This window comes from Sinohyriopsis cumingii, chromosome 18 (assembly GCF_028554795.1).
Source record: "Sinohyriopsis cumingii isolate HCF-2022 chromosome 18, ASM2855479v2, whole genome shotgun sequence".
NCBI classification, from domain to species: Eukaryota; Metazoa; Mollusca; class Bivalvia; order Unionida; family Unionidae; genus Sinohyriopsis; species Sinohyriopsis cumingii.
The window spans coordinates 50,469,378-50,490,154 of NC_142978.1; the positions used below are offsets into that span (position 1 = coordinate 50,469,378).

The 20,777-nt window shown below is 35.8% G+C and overlaps 1 protein-coding gene across 1 annotated transcript; it reads left to right on the forward strand.

Annotated features, from left to right (window-relative positions):
- Window positions 1-334: 334 nt before the first annotated feature.
- Window positions 335-19,475, forward strand: LOC149776617 (ATP synthase subunit beta, mitochondrial-like). Its single transcript, XM_089941119.1, has 10 exons — window positions 335-492; window positions 4,716-4,895; window positions 8,044-8,218; window positions 8,945-9,066; window positions 9,959-10,143; window positions 10,935-11,093; window positions 13,224-13,346; window positions 14,451-14,663; window positions 18,260-18,461; window positions 19,141-19,475. The coding sequence occupies exons 1-10, from the start codon at window positions 378-380 to the stop codon at window positions 19,236-19,238; spliced, it is 1,572 nt and encodes a 523-aa protein (XP_089797245.1). The 5' UTR covers window positions 335-377; the 3' UTR covers window positions 19,239-19,475.
- The last annotated feature ends 1,302 nt before the right edge of the window (window positions 19,476-20,777 follow it).

A 20,777-nucleotide genomic window follows, 5' to 3' on the forward strand; every position in this document is an offset into this window, starting at 1 on the left:
GGGACCCTGTCTATTATCTCTTATAGTATGATAGACAAGGTCCTATGTCAGAACGGATCATGGGGGTAATCTAAGGTAATTATGTCACTCTGTATTATTTTTTTCTTTTAGCTTGTTGCTGTTTTTAACATTAAGCTCGGGTCCAGCACCTGTGGTCATTTACTGTTTGTTTTAGTCGCGGTAACTCAGTTGATACAGCAATGAATGTTCTTTCTTTTGTACAACTTCTAACTTGTTTTTGCATTGTCGACTCCATTAATCATTGTTAGTTTCTAATACTTCGTGTGTTGGAAGTTTGCGTGTTCCAGTCAAGCATCTACTCCCATAGTGCTCTAGTATACTAGTCACGTGACAGATCTCTCGTACAGGTCGCCATCATGCATGCGGTGAGAAGGACGTGTATCGGGGCGCTTAAGGCCTCAAAAGGGGCCTTTTTAACGCCGTCAACACATAATGCAGCGTTTAAGGCTTTGCCAGGATGCATAATCGCACGTAAGCAGTTGTTTTTTTATGCAGTCTTGTTCCTTTTCTCCCTCAAAAGCCACTGACATCCAGTCGCTTGTGGAATTTTGCTTGCCGGTACATAGCCGGGCCGCATTAACTTGTATTTCAATGCTGGATGTACAAATATTGTATGATGAGAGAATTGACGCCCTGTATAATAGCATAATTGTATTACGATATGTTTACGTCAGTCAGCTTCGAAGCAACTTGAAATGTCATTTATAATCTGACGGTTCATGCTATGACCTTGGAAAGATGCATTACCCCCTAACCCCATTATTTGTTTATTTTGGAAGGTTCGTTGCCTACTTTTTGATGGTTTTCTTGCGTAATATCATTCACAAGTTATTCGTGATTTGAAAATCATGAATGTCTATGAAAGAGGATATCGGGGAAAGGCTTGATTTATTTATAAAGTTTAAAATGGGTTTATCTATGCCTGACTAAATAAATGATGGATGTTTAGTAAAAGGCAGGAATGGCAATGAGGTAAAAGGCAGGAATGGCAATGAGCTTCGTTTATATAGCAGATTGCATATTTCTTTTACTCATTGGCAACAAAATATATCTTGCGATTTCTTTGGCAACAATATTTTTATGTGTTTAAACTTGTATATACAGTCTTTGGCTTGGGGTGGAGAAATTCAAAGCCACCATGAAATGAAGCCACAATCTTGGATATAATATGCACCTGAATCAATTGTTAGATAAATCCATTGTTTATATTGAAAAAAAAGGCATCATAATTAGTGCGTTTTTACATCATAATGTCATTATGCAGACATCTGGTCTGGGTACTGTATGTGCGATACACTCAGATAGTCATGCTACCAGATTAGCTACAATCGATGAACCTCCAAATGCAGGAACAGGAATGGGTGCAATCAATCATATGGGTGTGTGTGTGTGTTTTTTTTTTATATCCCCCCCCCCCCAAGTTTTTCTGAAGGTTTAAAGAAAACTTGATACCTTTGAAGCACCAATTGTTCTGTATGAATGCTAAACAAATAAAATACAAAAATCTATTTCAGTGTTCTGCAATTACTTGATGTAGCTGAAAGAACAAATACGCGTTTGTTTGGTTCTTGAAAGTTTGCATTTAGCAGTGACTCCAATAACACATGCACCCTTCATCAAAGGAATGAGGCATCAAACTTAAAGCAAGTGTATCTGATGGATTGTTGCATTTTCCAAAGAGATTGGAACACTTATTGTGCTGTGAAAGTTTCATCTTTGCAGGAAAAATGTTTATGATTCCTGCCAAAGGCGGCATAAGACACAAATTTCAGATCTTTTGAAACCATAGATATTGATTGCAAAGCTGTTTATTAAACTGTTCACGTTTTTATTTCCCTTTTAACAGCCTCATCCTCTTGGGTAGTCATAGCTTGATGATAGCTGACCAAAATCTAGACCATATATACAACCATTAGGCCATCTGCTACTGGCAACAAATATCTGGTTGAATTGTTTAGTGGTACATGTTTGTTGACAATGGGATATAGATCAAATGAGGACATTTTTGCATACATGTTTGTTTTTTCTAACAGAGGATTTGATAAATTTTCTAACATCTGATTTATACTCTTATTTCATGGACTTCTCTTGTACATTTACAGTGGTTAACGCATTATGGATTCTTCTACACAGTTATAAGTTATCTACCGCTCCGGTGGCCTAGTAGTCAGTGTGTCTGCCTCGGATATGGGAGTTTGTGGATTCGATCCAAGGCAGAGTCATACCAAAGACTTACAAAGATTATACTAACAGCTACCTCGCTGAGCATTCAGCATTAATAGATTAGTGTTATGACTGGTCGGCCTGGTGTCTGGATAATGTGACTAGGTGGGACATCATGCTGCATGTCTGCGTTATGCTGCCTCAGTGCTAGACATCACTATAAACTGCCACATTGCAGACATCGTAGCAGTGTGACTGATAAATTGTTAAAGCTACATTAAAAATCCAAAATCACATCATATAACACAGTTATAAGTTGTCATTACACATGTATTTCAGACTAGGTTTGTCTTCGATTAATCAAAATGTCCATTGTTTATTTTCTCTTGGAGTAAAACCTAATTCATAGCTGCCAACCCTCACGAATTCACGACTTTTTCAGAAATTCACGCCTCAAGCCAAAAATTCATGAATTCTCCAATCCTTAATCATTTAAAATCTTTAATAAAATAACCGATTTTTGTTAAGTGCTAGTCGTGATATTTGCAGTCGCCAAAACAGTCCAGTACTGCTGGTAGCAATATTAGTAGATCTACAGCCGATTAGTACAGTTGGTCTGGTAGCAAGCATTTTAGCCTGTTTTAATCTAGATGTATAAGAGTAGTTTTACAAATGCTTTTGATAGAAATGGGGGCCTAACCAGAATTTTCCAACGTGCATGTGTCCCTAACACTGATTTTATTTACCGTTCAGCATCGCATGTAAGATGTTGAAAATGTCTTCACCACCAAGGAAAAAAGAAATGTATTGCTCAAAAAGTGAAGCTTAATTTGGAATATATCAAAAATTGGTCGTGCATTCTGCCATTAAACATTGATATTCATCATGCTTTTTGCACTCAGTGTGCCATCACAGAGACGATGTGAGGAAGCACGTCGGTTGCAAAAACATGTAGAAGTGGGGGGGAATTAAGACTTCGCAGATTTCAGTTATGGAATATTTTAAGCCATCGGCGGAAGATCTGCAGGCTACTTATGCTGAAGCATTATTTGTGAGTTTTCTTGTCGAACACAATCTACCTTTATCAGTTGGAGACCATGCTAAACATTTGTTATGACAAATGTTCCCGGACTCGAAAATTGCTTCCACATTTTCCTGTGGAAGAACCAAAAGTGCTGCAGCTCCTGTGCATTCCTCACAGCGACAGTGACAGCGAAAGAGTATTTTCTCTAGTGAGTAAAAATAAGAGACTTTAGGGCCTCCTTAGCTGCAGAAAATTTGTCAGCAATTTTAGTCACCAAGATCAACCAGCATGCAAGAAGTCTGAACTGTTTAGAAAACAAATTTACGATCGATCAGTTGAGGAAGCTCAGGTCTGCCACAGTATCATGTCTTGATAAATAAATATTTCTGCATATATGTAGTGTTTTAGTTTTATATTGCGAACTTGATATAGTGTAGTATTGACGGTCAGAGTGGATGGAGTTATTATCGTAATTTTCACTATTTCATGTCCAAATTCACGACTTTTTATCCCTATTTTCACTAATTGTGGGCATGGAAGGTTGGCAGCTATGCTAATTACTGAGCCCAGATTGTCTTTCACTTGTTCGCATAATCTGATTTTTTTGTAAGCTTGTCCCATAAACACCTATCTCAATGCCTGCTTAATATTACCTTGGTCACAGGATATCAAGATGAACAATTAGTGCTGTATTATGAAAATGGCGGGGAAAAAAATGAAAATTGGTAACAAAATATTGAGGTTGGTGGGATTTTGGCGACAACTTTGTTAATGCCATTGCCATCAAAATTAATATCAATAGTTTCTAGTCTATTGATTCTACACTATCAGTCATTCAGTAACTTCTTCCTAAGCCCAGTGGTTGAAAGTGCTTTTCTATAGCAGTCATGTCTGTCTGCTTTGGTTCAAGTCTCAGGATCTGCCAATGTTGAAATGTGAGAAAGCTTGCCAGTAGAATCCTGTGCTAGCTGAGAAAATGAGCTAGAAGTTTCTAGCCCTAAATATTTTGTAAACTTTTATTTAAGAACATGGTAATATGCTAGTGGACATTAATAATAACCCTATTTTTACTTACTGAAAACCAGAATGTGGCTAGTATTGAGTAAAGTTCTTTTCAAGCCATGCACATAAATACTGTATATTCATAAAATATACATTGTATTAAGAAACATTTGCTGCCAAATATGTTTAAGATTCATATTTTGAGCAGTTTCCATGCTGAAGCAGTTTTGAGCTAAGAACCGTTGGCAGAAAACGGTGAAAGTATAAAAAACATCTTTGCAAATTGAGGGAATTTTTTACAAAGTCCTTGCAAAAGGCTACCAGGTCTGTACAAACCTTGTGATGCAAATAATTCTTCATAATAAAGCCAAATGCCCTTTTCAGTTTATAGCATCATTCATTCCTCTCTCTCCTCCCCACCAGAAAAAAAAAAGAATGGCAAATTTTAAGAAATACATCTTCTTTCATTTCCATGTCTTGTGTAATTCATAATCTCTATTTTCAGACAAGAAATATGCTTCAGAGGCAGCCAAGCCAAAACCAGGAGTGGCAGTAGGTAAAATTGTGGCAGTCATTGGAGCTGTGGTGGATGTCCAGTTTGAAGACAGTCTTCCGCCAATTTTAAATGCTCTTGAAGTTGAGAAGAGAAGTCCTAGGCTTGTCTTAGAAGTTGCACAACATTTAGGTAAGACCATGCATGAAATTGTAATGTTCAAAGGAAAATTATGCTACTGTGGTATCCAGTAAAGCCACCATATTGGCCATCTTAAAAACTACTCCTCCAGAATTTATGATCCGTATCAGCATGTGGTTATGTCTAAAAGACTTCTTATGGATGTTTGATCCTAACAAGGGCACAGGAGGAATGCTGAAAGCTTGTTGCACTTGAGGGGGCAATTTCTTAAATGAATATGTCTGCACATTTAGTTGAACTTTTGATTACACGTGTTCATTTCATAAAATATATTGCACCTCATTTCAGCCAACTTTGGTATTCCTAAGGTACTGTCACTAGTCGAAGAACTGAAATGGTAGTCAGCAGTTTGAAAAATACTGCTACTAGATGCATGAAGTTACATCAGTAAAGAAAAAAAGCATTAGAGCGACTCTAAAATAGTTAGGTTTTAAATTGTGCAATATTGTCAGTATTGACTGCCAAACATGAGGTATTGTTCAAAATTTCACCAACCACCAGTTTTGCGATGATGCTCTCAGAACAGTTCTGAAAAAGTGATCTTTACTGAAGTAAACTGTAGCCCACCCACCCACCCCATTTATCTGGGTTGACACTTTATATAGTATTAGTCAACCATCAGATAATGTGCCGGCAGATTTTAATCTATGCCATTTTGTTCAGTTGACAAATTTGAATGATTTCTACAGATAGTAATGCCAGTGTATTGTGAGGAATCTTTGGCACCAGGTGTGACAAGATTGTTCCCCTTCTCTCAGTTTTAGATGGGGACAGTGCCCATTTTACTAAATCCTAGATGCAGCCTTGCTAATGAAAAGTTGTATAGAGATGGGGTTTTTGCCAAAAGACTTTCCTTATGGTGTCCAGTTGGCCAAGATGAAAAATTACATCAATCTAACATCCATGATTGCTACCAGTGGTGGCCATCTTAAAAATCTTGTTTTTGCTTCTCCTAAATGGGTAGTTGTATCATCATGGGAAAAGACTTGTGATGTCTGCTTGTTCTGGTTTGTCCTAAATAAAATCCAGTGTCTCCATCAGATGGTTTCAGCACTCTAATTAAAAAGATTAGTCTCATCTTGGATTTCTGAAAATACTTTTTAGCCATTCCTATTCATCATATTGTACAATTCCTTTCTAGAAACAGTATGGATAGGGTTTAAAGGTAGACAGTGATGCTGTTTTTATTTTATTTTTGCATCTAATTTTCATCCTGTTTTGAATATAAAACAGTATACCTCCCTAATTTCATGTGGCATTTCTTCCCTTGGATCATGTCCTCGATTAGAGTGATGGGATTGTGCCCATTAATGTATTGATATCTTTCAGGGGCATATTTTGCAGGGGTCCAGGTGGACTTGAATGGTAGGGAGAAGCGAGTTCTTCTTTTGACAGAACAGGGAAAAGTGTATGTGTGCTTTGGTTCCCTTATTTAAAGTATGCCCTCTTTTGCTCAGTATGCATTTGTGCATTTAACTCATTAACCAGTGGCACCTCTTTTACGTGTCAGGAGGTAATGCCTTACTTCTGAGCTCTGTAGCGTCAGGGTCACTTAAGATACACTAAAGTAGGTGGTATTGTTGAAAGGAAGACAAATATAGCTTTGCATAACAAATATTCAGGACCTTCTAGCTGCACTACAAAATACACGGAAAAACTTTTCTGTTTTTGGACCTGATTGTTTTCCAATCAAAGTTGTCAGAATCAAACTTTGTCTGAATTTTAGACATTTTGGTCTTAGGTCTAAGGCAGACTGGTCTGAACTGCACACAGACAGGAGAACCTTTGCAAAAGTAGGATAAGATGGGGATTTGGAATAAAAAGTGGTATGGATGCAAAAATTATGGATCCGTTAAGCAAAAAAAAAAAAAACAACTTTTACCTTTCTGCTCATGCATGAGTGAAATAGCCAACGAAAAACGAAATTTCTTACACAGCTAGGCATTAGGTTAACCAGATATCTCATGGAAGTCGATTTATTAGGATGTATTCAGAAACAGCCCCCAAAATGTGTTTCCTGGTTGCATTTCAGGCGAAAATGACAAAAACATCCAGGAGTTAATGAGTTAACATTGGTTTTAAGCAATACTTGTAGATTTCAAACAACTTTTGTAAGTGTATAAATTTATCATATGCATGTACTGCTATATTGTAGCTATATGACTTTAAAAAGGCACAATAGAAACTATATATAAATACAAATAGGAGTATTTTGATTACAGTATTGTACTGCAAATGTGTAAAAATGCTTTATAAACTTCATTTAAACAAAGAAAATTTCTAACCTACATAATTTTATCTTAGGCTGACTCTTTTTTCTTTTTATTCACACTTCACTTTCTGTTGTATATTGACCTCAAATTATTTTATCGGTGATTTAAATAAGCTCAATCTAATGAAGAGATACTTTATGGATGGCAATGTCCTCCATTACTGCCCCATGACAGGTTTACTTATTGTTTCAAACTGAACAGATTTTATGAAGAAAATAATTAAAACGGGGCAGTTAAAATCTTCACAAAAACATATTAAGTTCTTCTCTGATCTTAAACTGAAAAATGTTAATTAGGTATTTATGTGTAAGTTTTGAAACAGGTTGTTATATTTTCACCACCATCAGATAACTTTCTGGGAAAGGGTTTAATTAAGCTCATTCAGCTGTTTAAATGTGCCTTTGAATATGCAAGATATTAAGATGCCTTGAACTACAACTCAACACTGTAACAACATGGCAAGGTTAAGGAAGCATTTTAAAAGTCATAACCCATGGTCGCTCAATTTACACCTGAAAAATTACTTTTTCTTTCCTAATAAGAGGCGAAGTTTACATTTTTGAAGCATCTTAATTGCCTGCTTTACTTGGTAGCATGGCCCTTGATACTGTTTTTCTTGCAATATGGTTGTGAAATATTTATGCAGAACAAAACATTTTAATATTTGGATGTATAGCATTGTGAAAAACAGGAACATTTAGCCTGGAAACTATTATCTTTAAGACGTGAAGCGTTCAGTATAGTCGTCTAGTTGTTGCAGATTAGACCAGCAGTTCAGTTTCATTATAAAATGGTCCAAATTTAACATTATATCATTGCATGGTTACTTAATCCTGATCATAGTTTTCCTCTGACTCCTTCCACAGGTGAGAATGTAGTAAGAACAATAGCTATGGATGGTACAGAGGGTTTAGTACGTGGTCAGGTGTGTCGAGATGTTGGGACCCCTATAAGGATCCCAGTAGGACCAGCCACGCTAGGAAGAATTATGAATGTCATTGGAGAGCCAATTGATGAACGAGGACCCATTAAAACTGACAAGTAATATTTTCTGTAATTTCTTGGGTGATTGTCATGGCATATATTACAGCCATTCCAGATTTTGTGTAATTGTTAAAATATTTTGCAAGAATTCCATATTCCAAATGATACTGTTGAAATTCTGGGAAATCAATGGACTTGTCTCTTACACATGTGCTACATATAGAAGTTGGAGATGTGATGTGCATTACGATACAAATTTGACTGCATGTATATACAAGCACAAGAGGTGAAAATGCATTTTGCTCTTACTAGCTACATGACTTTTTGCAAATATCCCATGTTGAAAAGAACCCACCTGACACTAGAAAATAACTTTATTCTTCCAAGAACCCTCCTCATCCCACCAACCAGTGAGAAATTACCTCAAAGTTGTCAACATGGTTTATTATTAATAATGTTATTAATGATTGTAAGCACCCACATTAGCAACTGTTTATAGTATAGAGCCGATGCAATCTTCACTTGCAATTTCTTAAAATAGAATTTTATAACCATGTACAATAATTAACCAGTATCTTAATTATAGAGGCTCATTGCAGTTTAGTCATAAACAAAAATTCACGCATTCAGTCATGTACCAAGAGTTACAGGAAAAATACAGACCGACATAACAATAGCAAAGCAGGTAGTACTTGATTAAAGCTTGCCGATATTGTTTGTTTTGTTGCATGTATGCTGATATTTGTGAAAAAAGTCATTGTACATGTGGCTTGTTTATTTCAGATATTCTGGTATCCATCAAGATGCCCCAGAATTCGTGGAGATGAGTGTGAACCAGGAAATCCTTGAAACTGGAATTAAAGTAGTTGATCTCCTTGCTCCTTATGCCAAGGGAGGGAAAATTGGTAATTTTTATTTTGCATTCAATCTGTGCTTACGGAAGAAAACTAGTTTGCCAATGTGGGTACATTGGGATACTTGCCAGTCATACTGGCCGCAATGTATACACTATCAATTGCTGAAAAATGGTGTTAAACCCTAAAACTTCTTTCCTATGAAACAAAAAACATTCACTGCAATATAAATGTGTTTCAACAAGACTAGTTTTACATTTTATCTACAAAATAGATGAAAATTTGTGACATGAAATAACCTTATCTGTATTATGTTATATATTTATAGTACAGATAAGGTTATTTTGTGTTGACACAAATTTTGCTGTATTTTATTGATAAAACATCACTCTTGGCGGTTACAATCATTGGTATCGTCAGAAAATGAACTCTTTATGATTACATTTCTTTTATTCAAATTTATTGCTAACTTTCTTTGTTGAAAGATCCATTCTTTTTATTGAAGATTGTAGCTGGCTTGCTTTGATGAAGGGTGCACAACGTTATTGAAGTTGACGTGAAAGGTCAAATTTGTAGAACCACAAATATCCATTTTGATAAGGCAATGACATCATTAAAGCCCGATGGCAAACATATAAAATTATTGAGCAGTAGAACAAAATATGGGTTAAAACTGGCAGCTAGTCAGTATGAATGATTAGAAAACAAGTTTAATTTAGGACTAATGCCTTCATTTGACACACATTTATTTTTTACTTGAACAGTGACATCAGCATGACAGATTTGGTAGTAATAATACACCATGGGCCCAGGACTTTGCATTTTCATCGATATAGGTGGCTTGTCGATATAATTGGTTTGGACAGGATAAAATAATTATTTTCTATATACTTCTAAAGATTCTGTGAATGTAGCTGTTCAGACCGTTTGATTTTGATTATAGGTTTGTTTGGAGGAGCAGGAGTGGGGAAAACTGTGTTGATTATGGAGCTGATTAACAACGTGGCCAAAGCTCACGGTGGTTACTCTGTGTTTGCTGGAGTCGGAGAGAGAACTCGTGAGGGAAATGATTTGTATCATGAAATGATCACTACAAAAGTAATCAGTTTGAAAGATGATACCTCCAAGGTAAGGTGCAAACAGGATGCTGAGCTTTTTTTTCCTAATTGGTATTTGAGTAAAGATCAGTTCTCTTCCACCTCAGAAAGTAACTAAAAATGATAGAAATAGTTGCAGTAATATTACGGTCTCTTATCATGTAATAAAATTAAAAAAGAGAAACTTTTCATTTGGCACCAGCTTCCTTCATTTATAGTAAACCAAAAAATATTCGTAGTTGGATCAGTACCATTTAGGTTAAATAAATACGAAATAAAGAATTGTTTTTCATCCAGGAAAACTAAAGACGATTCCATTTAAACATGCATAGTTCCTAGGGAAGTCATTTTTTTAAAATTAAGACAAATATGCCAGGTTATTTGGATTCATTGAGTTAATCGGAAAACGGTTGCAAGTTCTAAACTGCATCTTCAAGTGATAGTTTTGTATTAAAATTGTCTTCTTTGTGTCCAGGTATGTTCTACTAGAATCATTTCCAATCGTATGTTTTACTGGTATAGCCCAAAATTAATTTCCACTCCGTATGTTTTACTAGTATAGCCCACACACTAATTATTTCCAGTCACATGTTTTACTAGTATAGCCCTAGTTAATTATTTCCTAGCATGTTTTATTGGTATAGCCCTAATTATTTCTAGTCTTGTCATATCGTGAGATGTCCACAGTTTATTGGTATAGCCCATATTATTTCCAGTGTGTGTTTTATTGGTATAGCCCTAATTATTTTTTCCAGTCATGTTTTACTAGTATAGCCCTAATTAATTATTTCCAGTCATGTCATTTGTACCTTGTTATTGCAGGTATCCCTGGTGTATGGACAGATGAATGAGCCCCCAGGTGCTCGTGCTCGAGTTGCCTTGTCAGGACTGACAGTAGCTGAGTATTTCCGTGATCAGGAAGGACAGGATGTGCTGCTCTTCATTGACAACATTTTCAGATTCACCCAGGCTGGCTCAGAGGTAAATCAAGTCCAGTTCAAAACAATCAGCACAATGTTTGCGTGTTTGGTGGTGTATATTCTGATTGTATGTACAGATGAATGAGAGGCATAACATTGTGCTTAATAATAATAATGGTCCATTAGCACAAAATGGCAAACTTTAGAGGTTGTTCTTAGTCTACATCCGGTTTAAGATTGATTTAAAGGAGATGCAGTTAAGGGTAGATGGCAAGCTTTTATTTATTTTCATTCTCATGATTGCAAAGTATTTGTACGATATTGTTTTGCATTGTTCAACAGTTATATTGTGGAAAGCATATAGCTGAATTAGGATTTAATGCAGACCTGCCAACCCTTATGATATTGCTTTAAGTCGTAGAAAATTACCCTTATAATATGAACTTGCGAGGGGGGGGGTCAAGAACTACGGAAAAGATTATTGTTTCATTGATTTGGATCAGGGTTTCAAATTAGAATTTGTGGAGTTTGTCGGGGAATTAGACTAACTTTACAGCATTACCTCAGATGCTTTAGACTGCACATATTTTTCCACATAAAGGTTTCTTATGATCAAACTGATATCATAGAATATTTTTAAAAAAGGCATCCAGCAAGTGATGAATGTTAAAGATGAAGGGGAAAATAAGCCTCTTAAAAAGTGCTAATAATCAGCACAGATGAATTCAAAGGAATATTCAGATTCTTGTGAATACAAGCAGGAAGGGAAACAATTTTATTTTTTTGGCCATCATATATCAATTTGAGTATGTCTCAAGCTGAGAGATAACAGCTAGCCATTGAGCTGCATAGGATTTGGAACTGAAGTTTGTGTAACTGTACTAGTGGTATATAAGGTCTACATTTACTTGACAAGCTTTTCAGCTGAACATAATGTTTACCGTTGCAGCATGTTTGTATACTGAACTATTAAATACTTTTTCCGGCTTTACTTTAGCAGTTTATGATATTTTGTTACACCTTACTGAAAACTGGCCAAACTTGTGAACAAAAATCAACTGCCTTACTGAGGCTAATTTCGTCAGGGTTGTGCTAATCATCTGTCTGCCCATACCCAGTTTCATTTTGCTGTGGATTTTGACCAAATTTGATGTTGCTTTATATTGATGAGATCTTGGAAGAGTTCAGTTTTCAAGCTTCATTCTAACTAGAGGAGTTAATACCCCTGATTGCCCATGCCCTTAACTTTTATTTCCATCACTACAGATTCCTTGGATTGTTGTACCTTTACCAAATTTGGCTTGCAACTTTATTGATTCAACCTTTTTATGAGTTCAGTTTCCAGCCTTTTACATGATTTACATGAGTCATGCCAATTGCCAGTCATTCTGATATTGGTTTCCAAAGTTTAAATTGACCAAAGTTTGTTGGATTACAGCCAAAGCTGGTACAGGACTTTGTAATGGTGAGGCCACGAACAAGTTCGGTTTCCAGTATTCCATGACATCATTTACATGAGTTATGGTCCTTGTTTTCAAAACTAAAGTTTTGTAGTACAAGTTTAAAAAGTTATGTTGGATTTGAATCAATTTTATGAAGCTTTATATTGATGGAACCATGAATGAATTTGATTTTCAGTATTCCACAACATTTGGTATTCAGTTGGTATGAGGCTTTTATATTCATGAGGCACTGAATGATTCCATTACATCAAGTACAGGAGTTCTCAGTATTTATTGATTTATTGACATTATTTACAGTTGTGCACCACAATTTGTCCCTTAGACTTGTTGGGTTCTGCAGAATGACCTTACCAAATGTTGGGTTCTGCAGAATGACCTTACCGAAGGTCAACCAAATTTGGCTTGCAGCTTCAGAGGGTCGAGACTTCGAATTCTATTTCAGTGGCCTACAGTATTTTTCAGAAAAGTTCTATTGTTCTTTTGGTTTCTGCATCAAAAATTTACGGAGGAATGTTGGATTTCCAGTATTCCATGTCATAGCAGAGAGTTCTATCTCTTGATTCCTTATTCTTATGACTTGGGGTTTCTAACACAAGTTCCAGTGTTTAAGGCAGTAACAAGCAGACTGTGTTGAGCATGACTCTGCAATGCACTAATAGCTCCAAGTTCTAATAGTTTTAGAATTATCAATATTTGACCATAGTTTTTGTAAATTTTGTATTGTGCAGGTATCTGCCTTGCTGGGACGTATTCCATCAGCCGTAGGTTATCAACCAACTCTGGCTACAGACATGGGTACCATGCAGGAGAGAATTACCACCACCAAGAAGGGATCCATCACTTCAGTACAGGTCAGTTTTATTGAACAGATAATAATCGCTTTGTAAAGATTGTCCTCACCTGTTGAAAAGGCATACTTTACACTGGGTGTTGATGAAAACTCCTCTCTATAATTATCATGATTTTGTGAAATTCATGGCAGCTTGATACAGTTTACAAAGTGTAAGTTTCTTTTAAGGTTCAGGTTGAAATTTCTAATTTTATTAGAACCTGTATCTGTTGCATCAGCCAAAATTGTTATTATATGCTCATTTTTGTCTCTGTCCTGTCAACTTTACATTGTCAGAATTGTGCAATATTTTATGATGTTTTTTGTAGTGTATTTTTTAAAATATATAATTAAGCCTTGGGTAGAATAAGAAAATGAGCATATAATAAAAAGGTTACTGCATTTGGAGGGGAAAATGTGAACTCGTTTTGGCAGATGGTAATACCTCACTAACAAGGTTGTGCAGTATAGCTATCCGGAAGAAAACCTTCACATTTTCCCTTACAAATGCAGTAACCTATAATTATTGTCCATTGTTTTTGTTATTGGAAGGATTTTGTGTTTGTGAAGATACATAGCCAATTTAACTGTTTGGACCCTGACAAAATTTCATTTTCACAAACCACAAAATGTAATGTGGCAAAAACAAATGAATTGTTTCCATGCAAGATGTTGTGTTCAGCATTAAACTTCATACAGCTCAGTCATTTTATAGCAAGATGCTGTGTTCTTCTTTGACTTTGATATGGTATCATCAATTTATAGGCATATGGTTGTATTCTTCACTGACCTTGATTCAGTGCTGTCACTTTATAGTAAGACTATTCTGCATTAATCTTGATGTAATTCTGTCACTTTGTAGCAAGATGGTGTTTGCCTTAACCTTGATCCAGTGCTGTCAGTTGATAGCCAGACAGTGTTCTGCATTAACCTTGATACATTGCTCTCAGTTTACAGCAAGACCTGTTTTGCACTTGCCTTGACTCAGTGCTGTAAATTTATAGCAAGACGATGTATTGCATAAACCTTGGTGCAGTGCTATCAGTTCATATTAAGACGTACTGTTCTGCATTAACCTTGATACAATACTGTGAATTTCATGCTCTGTTCTTCTTGTGTGCTGCAGGCCATTTATGTGCCAGCTGATGACTTGACTGACCCTGCACCGGCCACCACTTTCGCTCACTTGGATGCCACCACTGTGCTGTCCCGTGGCATTGCTGAGCTGGGTATCTATCCTGCTGTGGATCCTCTTGACTCTATCTCTCGTATTTTGGATCCCAATGTCATAGGCATGGAACACTACCTTGTGGCCAGAGGAGTACAGAAAATCCTGCAGGTAAGACTTAATTATTGCTGATATAAAGTCATGGTACTTGGAATGGAATCCTACCCCATTATAAAAAGAAAATTACATGGGGCGATTAGGAATGTGAAGATAAGATTTGTTGTTGCTTTACTTCATGTTTAACAGCACATCAACACAGGAAAGGTTATAACATTCAGAGGCAACAGTTATAAAGTATCTTGCCCAGAAAGATTATACATGGCATCAAATCTGGCTTGGTGTTGGTGGGATTGGAACCTTCACCTTTCTGGTAATGACTCATTAACCACCATGGCTTCTGGTAAAGATAAACTATATATCTGTTGGAAAATAATTTTTTTTAAAATGATTGCGCTAAAATAAAATTCTGAATGATTTACAGATATTCAGTAATGGAATAGAGAGATTATTGTCTGAAAAATTCATTCACTTACTTGAGGGGTTAGTTGTTAGCTCACTAATTACTAGTCCTTATGAGGTTTCAGTAGTACCCTTGAAGATAATACCTTGAAATTTCGGACATGTTCCAGAATCTACACTTACATTGTCTCACAGAAATCTAATGTTCCATCTTTAAAAAAGGCCAGTAATTAAAGATTGTGACAATAAATGCCATGGATTTTGGTCATTTATAGGGTAAATATTAATTATAGGCACATTGTAAAGACCAAATGGCTGAGTCCTGTGAGCAGCTGCAACACACTAAATATGGTTTCTCCTCTGAATAGGAAGCCATATTGACATGGGGGTTTTCACCAGTACGGTTGTGATAATGTTATCACTACTTCTAATGGATAGCCATATTGACATGAGGTTTTCACTGAAAGACTTCTTATGGGATCTAACTGGGCTGAAATGAAAATAGTGCCCAATATGGCCACCACAGTGGCTATCAATCTTCTTGAATGAAGGTAATATTGCCTTGGATTTTCACCTGAAGACTTTTTGCACTCTCTGGTCCTAAATTAAAATAGTGTTTAATGTCCAATGTGGCCACTATATTGGCCGTTTTAATAATATTAACAATATTCCTGAATGTATGGTCGTATCTTAAATGAAAAGAATGAAATTAAAAATTGGATTATTAAAATAATACAACTGTCCACATGAAACATGTGCCATCAGTCAGTTATGTTTGGACTAAGCTATAAAATCTTGCATATACCATTTGCAATAATGGGCATTAAAGCACAACAAAAAAAAACAACCATGTAATATGGGAAATGTAGTTATCACAATGCATCTATCCATGAACATTTTTGTAACTGGGGAATAACTAAGAAACCATTAGGGATTTTGAACCAGATCTGTTACATGTGTCAATAAAGCAAGTTTTCTCTGATGGGCCTTTGTATTTTCCACATTAGTAGTTTTTTTTTGTTTCCCTGGAAGAAAGTTTGGCACAGGTGTATCATATAACTTCAACTTCAAATGTACAAACAATGTCTCGAAGGAAGTTGAGCTCATTTTAATTGATATGGTCCATGATAGAAGTACCAAAGATAGGATGAAACAAGTCTTTTAGTTGACATTACTATTGGTTGGCAAATACAGGTAGATGGACATCATCAAAAAAAGAAGTTTTTAAGGGAAATCAAGTCTTTTAATATTTTGCTACCCAAGTAATTTCAAGGTCTAAGATAGTTTCTCAGATGAAAAGTTTTTGCACTTTATCCAAACAGAAACATTTCATGGACAGGTAAAAATTATTAGCTAGGTACAGTGTGTGTTTGTGTGTGCTTTGGATTTTTAACATAGCTTTAAACAAAAAAAAAAAAACGGTCGTATCACTACGATGTCTGCAGTGTGGCAGTTTATAGTGATGTCTAGCACTGGAGCATTGTGCCGCAGACATGTAGCATGATGTCCCACCTAGTCACATTATCCTAACACCAGGCCGACCAGTCCTAATACTTAACCTCTGTAACCTGAGCACCTAGCAAGGCAGCTGTTAGTGCCATTTTTATAAGTCTTTGGTATGACCTAGTCGGGGCTCATATCCGCAACCTCTCATATCTGAAGTGGACTCTAAAGATTAGGCCACCAGAGTGGTACAGTAACTAGGTACAAGTTTACTCTGCGTTTTTGGGCTTCACATTGCTATTTTAAGATAGGTATGCAAATTTAGTAATTACAGTTACATGCATATTTGTTTTAGCTCATCTGCCTTCAAGGCTAAGTGAGCATATTGTATAACCACAGCCATTCTTGCATGATCTGATGTCCATTCAGAATTAATATTTACAACTTTCAAAAGCCACTTGACAAAATCAGACAAAAATTCACAGAAAGCAGCCTGGTATGAAAAACTTGAATTTATTCAAATGATACGAATCTGCCATCAAATATGGCAGCGGTTACAAAAACAGAAAGCCTTAAAGCAATTTGTCAAACACTACTAAATAGAACCTGACCAAATTTGACAGAAAGCCTGCTGAAGGTTTTTCAGATTTGAAATGATGCTGATCACCATCATATATGACCACTATTACTAAAAGATGTACCTTTAAATTACTTTATCAATAACCACTCGATAGAATTTGACCCAAATTACAAAAATCATCTTGGCATAGAAGGTTTCAAGTTTTGAACAAATTATATTTTTCCACAATCAGATTAGGCCACAATTACCCCCAAAGGACTTTTCAAAAACAGCTTGTGTAATAGAACCCAACTTAACATCATGGCATGAAGGGCTTAGAAGTTTTTACTAAATGATAACAATCAGCTGTCAAATAAGGCTGAATGTGGAGATAAACTTCTAATGATTTCATTAAAAAAATGTTGCTTAATCTGACAAAGTGTCCTAGGTTGTTAGATTTCACATTTAGATATGATGCCAATGCTCATTAGATATGGTAACCATTGCTAAAACAAGACTTAAAAGAAATGGTCTCTCAACTTGAATCTAAAAAGAAATGCTCAGCAGAACACTGCTATTCAGTATTTGATAAATGATATTGCAGGGTCATCAAATATAGGCAGAATTAATATCCTTGTAATGGACAAGTTACCAATTGTTAAAAGGCCCTGTTTATGTTGTGTTTTGGAAATACAAGATTGTATTATATTAATGTTCTACTAAGAGCAATTCAAAAGAAAAAGTATCAAGCCAGAATTAATTTGGTATATGTTGTATACATTTTATGACCATGAGTTTCTACAGTTGATACTGACAAGTTTTCAAAAGAAAACCGTCAATATAGCATTTTTTCCCCAAACAGATTGCAATTTAAAAAAAAGTTATGAAAAACATGTACATGGTGAATAACAATGTGTAGTAGAAGTAGTTATCATTATTCTGGGTATAGACAAGTTCTACCAAAAAGTTGATTTTTTGTGTCTGTTTTGGGACAAAAATCTTTGCGTGACCTTATTGCTGTCTTGAGTATGGAGAAGATAAAAAAAAGTAATAAAATTGTTAAGTTTTGTCAGTTTTAGGACCACAAATCATTGCATGACATTGCTATCCTATTAATGGACCAATTAAAAACTAATTAAAAGATTAATTTTGTCAGTTTTAGAACTACAAGTCGTTGCAAGACATTGCTATCCTATTATGGACAAGTTAAAAACTTTAATGAAAGATAACATTTTGTCTGTTTTAGGACTATAAGTCTTTGCAAGACATTATTGCTATTCTGGGTATGGATGAGTTATCAGAAGAGGACAAGTTGACTGTGGCTCGAGCCAGGAAGATCCAAAAGTTCCTTTCCCAGCCATTCCAGGTGGCTGAAGTGTTTACAGGTTCTGAGGGCAAATATGTGCCATTAAAGGAAACCATTAAGGGATTTTCTGCTATTCTCAAGGGTAAGTTGCATTTTTTTCTCTTTTTTTTTTTTTTTTTTTTTTCAACATTGGTCTCTCTTAGAGCAGATAGGGTTTAGAACAAATTAAGATTTTGCTCATTATTTGTGAAATATGCCCTTTCAGAGAAATTAATTGGTGGAAAGAATTATCAAGGGATTTAATAGTACACTTGAGGCAGTGTAATTTTATTATTCAGGGCAGATGCGCTGGATTAAAGGAAATCATATGTAGAAAGATAGCTAACCTATGCATGTAGTAATGTTGTTTTAAACATTCAAGTGTCCAACGTTTGCATTGGCATAGTTTATGCTTTTGTAATCTTTATTTTGGCATTTGTAGAGGTTAAACTATGAAATGAAATACCTACTAATGTGCAGACTTTGACAGGCAAAAACCCGTGAATTTATGTATCAGAAAAATGTCTTTTTCTAACACAACCACAGAAATTGAGCCTCATGAAAATAAATGATACTACAGTATGTGTCAGTTAAACCACCATTACTTTCCTAATCCTTCACTACATGACTGTTATCCCTTAAATATTAGATGCTGTTATCACCATTGTTGTCATCAGCATCATTATCACCATCATCAGTATATGTGCATGATATTCATGATACTGATTCTTTTTCAATCTCTGAATTTTGCCCCGTTTCACAAGAAGTAATTTGATTTTCAGGTGAATATGACCATCTGCCTGAGGTTGCCTTCTACATGGTGGGACCAATTGAGGAGGTGGTAGCTAAAGCTGAAAGATTGGCACAAGAACAATCTTAACCAACACCGGACTGTAGTAGATTATGTTAATTTTATTTCTATGGAAAATTCTAATTGGCTGTGTTTGCATCAAAGACTGACGATATATTACGGTATAACTAGAAGAAATGAGTGATATTTATAACTTAATATGAACTTTGAAGACAACAGAATTTTTTTCTCTCGTGAGAAAATCTTTTACATTCAAAAAAGTTCAGTTATAGTACTGTATGGTTTTCATTAAAAAAGTTACAAGTTGTGATTGTTACCTTTTACTTGTCCATCCCTTTATCTTCTTGTTCAGAGTACTTATCAAAAGATCAGGCTGCCAAACACCACTTGTATGACTAGGTATTGTTCCCTCTGTAGTATAGGGAAATAGCTATTATGGTCTGCATTGTGGTAATGCTTTCATTTCATTGCTTACAAAGTCATTGTGTTCATGATTTCATGTGATCACTTACAAATTCATTGTGGCTGAAAGGAAATTGTTTTTGCAGAATAATTTCTGCTGTAGAGTAAGTTTCAAGTGTTGAAACAAAAAGTTTAGTTAGATCATTGAGACCTGTTGTTCAGTAATCTCCAGTCGGCCATGACTTACCAGTCATTACATGGAAGACTTAACAAGGGTGGGCATATAATGTACTATTATGTTTGATAAAGTGATCATTTGTGTATTTAGTTCTACTGGTCATTGACTAGAAGAGCATACAAATTGGCATGTTGTCTGATGACACAAGTTTGTAATTGCTACTCCTAAACTACTTTGAGGATTACCATGGAACTTTGCTTGATATACTAATAGGAGGGTCTATTGTATGTTGTCCATCATTTAGCTGTCCATTAGCACAAGTTTGTTATACTACTTCTCTAAAGTACTTAGAGGATTACACTGAAACTTTATACACAACATTCATCCCCTTTAATAGTCTAGTTAGTCCAAAATCCAATGTGATTGTCAGTGGCCATTTTGAAATCTTACAACGACTGCTAACTGGATGGTCATATAAACAGAACTTTTTCTGATGTCCAGTATGGCTGCTTCTGCAACCACCTTGAAAATCTTGTTATTGCTACTCTGGATGAATTGATGGTCTTGTCATCATGGAGATTTCACCAAAAGACTTGGTATAGTTCATAGTTGGTCCTAAATAAAAAATTATAATGAACTGACATCCAGGTGGCCTAGATTACTGACATGAAGCACATACAGTATGACTACCATGGCAGGCGACTCGAGTAGTCTAAAGCGGCCTCCGTTACGGATCACTGCCATCTCACCTCTGTATGGGTTTGAGTCTCGGATTCGTCTAATGTGAGAAAGCTTTACAGTAGCTTCTTGTGGGTCGGTGGTTCTTTCCGGGGTTTTCCCGGGTTCTTCCTCCACCATTAATACTGGCCGCCATGTATAGCCTATCGTGTGCTGAAAAATGGCATTAAACCCTACAACAAGAACTGCCATGGCAACCATCTTGAAATTTTTATCACAGCTCTTCTTAAAAAGAATGTCACAGTGATGTAGGGTTTTATCAGAAGACTTGTTATGATGTTTAATTGGTC